Genomic DNA, 6673 nt, shown 5'->3' with positions numbered 1-6673 from the left:
ACCTAGATCTCAGGAGTCCACAAGCTCAACAGGATGCTGGGCTCTCAGGGAAATCAGCAGGCCAAGGTAAGAGAAGTTTAAAAAACTCACATGGCTTACCAAAGGTGTCACCAGAGCAGTGGATTTAAGGATTTTCAGGCAGAAAGGGGGCTCCAGAAAGTTTGCTACCATTTCCTCCCTTGTCTGTCTTCTGCCATGTCAGTCAGGCCCCAGCCAGGGTTCCACACCAGAGAGGGGACCCCTGACAGAGAAGCATTCTCTCACACACAAATATGCACTCCAAATACACTTTGCTTCCTTCTTTTTTTATTTAATTTGTGATAACTCACGTGTTCTTTACTCTTCAATGCCACTTTCACTCGACATCAAATGTTCCTTGTTTTTTTCCCTACAAGGGAGAGAAGAACATGACAAAGAGATAGAGGAGAACTGGGAGCCCATCCAGGTCTTGGTTGTGGCACCAGACCCCTCCTCATACTGGGGGTACTGATGGCCTTTTGTCACTGACATCCTGGCCTCTGATAGCAAGTCATCTTGCTACAGGGCTGGCTCCCAGAGTCAGGTCTCCTGGGGCAGCTTGGCTCTCCTTTGGTCACTCAAGTGCAGGAGAATAGTCCTGGCCTGCACTTCTTGGACCACCATCATTGTCCCTGGAAGTCTGGGATCCTTTGTCAAATGATCATCACACTGTCCTGGGTATCAACCTAACTTGCAGGACAAATGAAGCTTCCAGGAACACGAGCTGCATTTGAAACCAAAAAGCCCTCTTGTGCCTAAGAAGTTCTTTTGTTAGGGAACAGGCCAGAAAACATATTCTCAAGTGGAGTCAACTATTCACCTGGGAGGGGGGGCCCTATCTCTTCCTGCCCATCTCTCTAGTGTGGGTCAGACCGTTCCTAGAGCTAGAGAGGGTGATGTCTTGGACAAGGATGCTTGATAGCTTGTATATAGTATTTTTTTTAATGTTTAGAAACATCCTTTTAGTTCAAATGTCCTTTTTATGTATTTTCCATTGCTTCCATGTAAGGCTGTTGTCAAAATGTATACAAGGCTTTACCCCTCCGTCTGACCTTGGCTGCAATGTCACCCTCTCCAAGAAATGTGTCTTCGCCCAGAATTAAAATTAACACAACCTTTCCTGGTACTGCCCTCCCCTTCCCTAATTTGTTTTTCCCATAGCATTGCCTCCATACTATTCCATTGTGTTTGTTCAGGCTACTATTGTGTCTCTCCACACATCAGCACTGAGTCTACACAGAGATCATGAATTTTTGTTTTGTTCACCTCTCTGTCCTCAGCACTCAGACAGGACCTGGCACAAGGTAAGCACATCATAAAATCTGCTGCCCGACTGAATTAATAAATGATATATACAAGTTATATGTGAATACATCCTCATAGTTTTAAGAGTCAAGCAGCAAAGATAAAGCAACGATGCCTTTCTTTTTTTACTCTATTCCCCCCAAGAAACTATTAATCATCCTTTTTCTTTATCTTTGCTTGTAGTTAATTTTGTGCCTTTTATTTTTACTTTTACAAAAGTGGTATCACATCATATATTTGCAAAATGCCTTTTTCGCGGCTCAATCAGTGCAATAAATTTGCCGGTTTTCGGGAACTTCTGTCCTGCAAGGGCACCAGTTGCACTAAAAGCCCAACAAGAACCACACAGACTCTGAAAACAAATTATAAAGCTCTCAGTCTACAAAACAAATAGCACTTGGCACTTGGCACACCTTGACAACAGCCCATTGATCTGAAACCTCTCTTAAGACAGCAAACTGCATACTGCACCACAGTCTACCATAGCAGGGGACACTTCCTTTTTTGGCTTTACTCTTGGAGAGAGACCTAATCAGTTGTCACCCTGATTCCTCACAGGACTTACACCAGTTGTCTGTCTCTTGTCCACAGGTACAGAGGTACTAGCAAACAAAGGTATATGAAACATTTTCCCATTCTTGCCCTTCTGGATTTTAAGACCATTCATTGTGTTCCTGAACTCTTCATCGGTCTGCTAGGAAAAGAAAGAACATGCTGACAAGCTTGAGATTTTTTCATTCAGCAATCCATTTCGTTCAGCAATCCATGCCACACTCACCATGTCAGCAAACTCATTCATTGCCACCGTGAAGCCTTGTTTGTCTTGATTGTATTTCTGATTGTACTGTTCAATCAGCCACATATTCGTCTCCCACACTGATTTCCTCCATCCTTCATCATCCTAAAGGCAAACATATAGCTTATCTTTGTGTCTATTTAAAATTGACTCACCTGCACCAAGTAAATGTTCTCACAGAGAGGAGAAGAAACCACAGCCAAGGATAGCCTGATGCTTCTGGGAGTTGTTCTCCAACAACTGCACAGCAAGGCATGTGCCCACGTTGTGCACAGTCACAGGGCCCTGCTTACTGCCTTGGTAAGAGTGGCCTCAGGAAGCTGCTTTCTGCTATGAACTCCCATCAGCACACTGTTCTCTGTGGGTCCCAGGGAAAAGTTAGATGTTACCAACCTCATTATATATTTTCCCATGTGCAGCTTTCCACTGAGACCACCGTGCATCTAAATTTGGATCGCCATGTGGAGCAGCTGAGGCTATTGCCAGGCAAAAGGCAGCCAGGAAGAGTAAGGGATGCATGTTTCAGAAACCTAGGCAGGGAAAATAAATGAGTTTCCAATTAGACCAAACCATCTAAAAAAACATATTCTTTTATTCTGAGATGTTAGAGCCCCTAGGTGGACCTGAATTTATCCTCAGTTTTTATTCTCAGGGCTGCGGAGAAAGGCTGAGGGTGTGGAATGTTCTGGGGGCCCGCTGCCCACCTCCCCACCCTGTCACTTGCCCATAGCTTGCAGGGGACTTGGTTCTTGACGCAGGCAGGGGTGGAACCCGCCGCCAGGCATCTGAGGATGAGGCTGCCGCATCTGGTGGTGCCAGTCCAGGGGACAATGCCTCCTGGGAGCCCCCAAACACCCAACCCCCAAGGCTAGCAGCCATGCTGGTCCCCAGGGTCGCTCCTCTGCTCAGGCCCAGAGTGGCAAGATCACCTGTGGCAGGTACCACTGGACAGACACAATCACAGACTCGGATCCGAAGGTCTCACAGCCTGATAGTGGGTCCTATGCCTCCCATTTAACGCCCGGAATTCTACTCTGCTGGCCCCACCTCCGCCAGATTCCCTCGCCGCGATTGGCTGAGCTGGCCTGTGGGCGGGGCCTCTGTGCCCTGGAATTCAGATCAAAGGACCGCCATACTGGACAACACCTTGCCCCAGGGGAGCCTGAGCCTGCCTCAACCGACCAGCGAATTGTGCTGGGGGACCAGGGATTGTGCCAAGGCGGTGGAACACAAGGTCCAGAGCCTCCCTGGGGACCGGATCTACTGGTTACCCCGAATTCATGGGAGCTCCCAGTGGTTCACCGGAAAGAAATTTGCAAGAAGGCCCAAGTGGGTTTTCAGCGTCACTCTGCGTGTCTTTTAGTCCTAGAGTTTGGGATAAAAATCTTGAGGAAGGCTGAGAACAGGATAATCTAATTCAGTAGTTTCTGTTTATTCCAAGCAAAAGTGGGGCAGGAAGAGGAATGCAGTGCCCACAGGGGGATGTGTTATCACTGTTTCAGGATGGGACGCCTCTGGGTTATGGAAGAATCTGGAGAGGGCTGGAAATACAGGATGCAATAAGCAAGACCTAATCCTTGTAAGGAAAGTGTTTGGGCAGAAGGGGTGTCCGGGGAAGGTGCGGCATTTTGTAATGCTTCTATCGTGGCTCCCCTGTTCACGGGTTCTTCCCTCTCAACCCTTTCTCAAAACCTGTATAAACAAGTTATTTACAGAAAAATCTGGCTTAATAAAAGGAAAGACAGAATGTAGAAACTGCTTTTTCCTGCCTAATCTCTGTATTATGTTCCTCAGTATCCAAGGACATTTTCAAATACTTAATTTAAGAACTTTGCTTTAGGAGCACGTGGATGGTTCTGTGGGTTAGGCCTCCGACTTCAGCTCAGGTCATGATCTCATGATTCCTGAGCTCCAGCCCCGCGGCAGCTCTGTGATGTGAGATTCTGCGTCTCTTTCTCTCTCTACCCCTCCCCCACTTGTGCTCTGTCTCTCGAAAATAAATAAGTGTAAAAAATTTTTGGAAAGAACTTTGCTTTAATGACTTTGACTTCAATGATTTTTACTCTAATTTACAATTAATGTCAGGATTTAAATGACAGTCTGTTTTAGATGGAGAGGAAATATATCATTAAATATTAATGTATATAATTAAGAATTTAAGGAACAAAACCAGAAATATACATGTTTGTCCTTTCCTATTACTTAAAAGATATATTTATTGTAGAAAACACCTATAAGAAAAAGAACTATCATGACGTTCTATCTCTTCCTACATCACTTTTTTCTCCATGCATATTTTGAATTCTTCTGATAAAAATGTAATCATAGTTTATGTGGATTGGTAAACTAATTTCTACTTAAGATTAAATTAATAAACCTTCTAGAGATAAAATTTCAGTGGCATCATGTACACTCACGTTGCTGTACAACCATTCCCACTATTCATCTTTATTTTTTTCTTTCATAGTTTGTTGTCAAGTTGGTTTCCATAAAACACCCAGTGCTCATCCCAACAATAGCGTGACCGCCCTTCCCCTCTCCCCCAGCCCCATCATCCCTCAGTTTGTTCACAGTATTCTAGAGTCTCTCCTGGATTGCCTCCCTCCCTCTCTCCAACTATTTTTTCCCCTTCTCTCCCCCATGGTCTTCTGTTAAGTTTGTCCTGATCCTCCTATACATGAAAACATATGGTATCTGCCTTTCTCTGACTGACTTATTTCCCTCGGCATAACACCCTCAAGTTCCATCCATGTTGCTACACATGGCTAGATTTCATTCTTTCTCATTGCCATGTAGTAGTCCATTGGATAGATAAAACACGTCTTCTAGATCCATTCATCAGTTGAAGGACACTTAGGCTCTTTCCATGTTTTGACTATTTTTGAAAAGGCTACAGTGAACACTGAGGTACATGTACCCCTATGCATCAGCACTCCTGTATCCCTTGGGTAAATTCCTAGCAGTGCTTTTGCTGGGTCATAGGGGAGTTCTATTGTTAATTTTTGAGGAATCTCCGCACTGTTTCCCAGAGGGGCTGCACGAGTTTACATTCCCACCAACAGTGTAGGAGGGTGCCTGTTTCTCCACATCCTCTCCAGCAACTAGAGTCCTCTGATTTGCTCATTTTAGCCACTCTGACTGGCGTGAGGTGGTATCTCAGTGTGGTTTTGATTTGTATTTTCCTGATAATGAGGGATGCTGAGCATCATTTCATGTGTCTGTAGGCCATCTGGATGTCCTCTTTGGAGAAGTATCTGTTGATATCTTCTGCCCATTTCTTCACTGGATTGTTTGTTTTTCCAGTCTGGAGTTTGGTGAGTTCCTTATAGATTTTGGATGCTAGCTCTTTATCCGATATGCCATTTGCAACTATCATTTCCCATTCCATCAGTTGCCTATTAGTTTTATTGATTACTTCCTTTGCTGTGCAGAAGCTTTTTATCTTGATGAGGTCCCAAAGTTCATTTTTACTGTTGATTCCCTTGCCTTTGGGGATGTGTCAAGTAAGAAATTGCTGCGGTTGAGGTCAAGGAAGTTGCTTCCTGCTTTCTTCTCTAGGGTTTTGATAATTTCTTGTCTCACATTCAGGTCTTTCATCCATTTTGAGTTTATTTTTGTGTATGGTGTAAGAAAGTGATCTAGTTTCATTCTTTTCCACGTTGCTGTCGAGTTCTCCCAGCACCATCTGTTAAAAAGGCTGTCTTTTTTCCATTGGATACTCTTTCCTAATTGCCAAAGGTTAATTGGCTATACATTTGTGGGTCCAATTCTGAGTTCTCTATTCTATTCCATTGGTCTGTGTCTGTTTTCGTGCCAATACTATACTGTCTTGATGATGACAGCTTTGTAGGAGAGGCAAAAGTCTGGGATTGTGATGCCTCCCATTTTGGTTTTCTTCTTCAATACTACTTTGGCTATTGGGGGTCTTCTGTGGTTCCAAACAAATTTTAGGATAGTTTCTTCTAGCTTTGAGAAGAATGCTGGTGCAATTTTGATTGGGATAGCATTGAATGTGTAGACTGCTTTGGGTAGTAATGACATTTTAACAATATTTATTCTTCTGATCCATGAGCATGGAATATTTTTCTATTTCTTTGTGTCTTCTTCAATTTCCTTCATAAGTTTTCTATAGTTTTCATCATACAGATCTTTTCTATCTCTGATTAGGTTTATCCCTAGGTATTTTATGGTTTTTTATGTAATTGTGAAGGGGATCAGTTTCTTGATTTCTCTTTCTGTTGCCTCATTATTGGTGTATAAAAATGCAACCAATTTCTGTACATTGATTTTGTACCCTGCGACTTTTCTGAATTCATGGATCAGTTCTAGTAGGCTTCTGGTGGAGTCTGTCAGCTTTTCCATGCAGAGTATCATGTCATCTGCGAAAAGTAAGGTTTGACTTCCTCTTTGCCAATTCTGATGCCTTTGATTTCCTTTTGGTGTCTGATGGCTGATATTAGGACTTCCAGCACTATGTTAAACAAGAGTAGTGAGAGTGGACATCCCTGTCGTGTTCCTGATCTCTGGGGGAAAGCTCTCAGTCTTTCCCCGTTG

At 43.7% G+C, this 6673-nt stretch overlaps 1 protein-coding gene across 2 annotated transcripts; it reads right to left on the bottom strand.

The window, feature by feature from the left end:
• Window positions 1-284: 284 nt before the first annotated feature.
• LOC120224192 (procathepsin L-like) lies at window positions 285-3136 on the bottom strand. 2 transcript variants are annotated; one of them, XM_039222407.1, is made up of 5 exons: window positions 3049-3136; window positions 2513-2649; window positions 2102-2224; window positions 1889-2017; window positions 285-388 (listed from the first exon to the last, which is right to left on the bottom strand). In XM_039222407.1, exons 2-5 carry the CDS (start codon window positions 2636-2638, stop codon window positions 356-358), a joined length of 411 nt encoding a protein of 136 aa, XP_039078338.1. In that variant the 5' UTR covers window positions 2639-2649; window positions 3049-3136; the 3' UTR covers window positions 285-355. The 2 variants fall into 2 exon arrangements, with proteins under 2 accessions (XP_039078338.1, XP_039078339.1); XM_039222408.1 differs by having other exon boundaries at window positions 1889-2014.
• Window positions 3137-6673: the final 3537 nt, after the last annotated feature.

The sequence above is a fragment of the Hyaena hyaena genome, unplaced genomic scaffold, assembly GCF_003009895.1.
Source record: "Hyaena hyaena isolate Hyena2069 unplaced genomic scaffold, ASM300989v1 scaffold_1128, whole genome shotgun sequence".
NCBI lineage: Eukaryota > Metazoa > Chordata > Mammalia > Carnivora > Hyaenidae > Hyaena > Hyaena hyaena.
The sequence above is the reverse complement of the archived record's forward strand: the minus strand, read 5'-3'. Positions and strand labels throughout refer to the sequence as shown.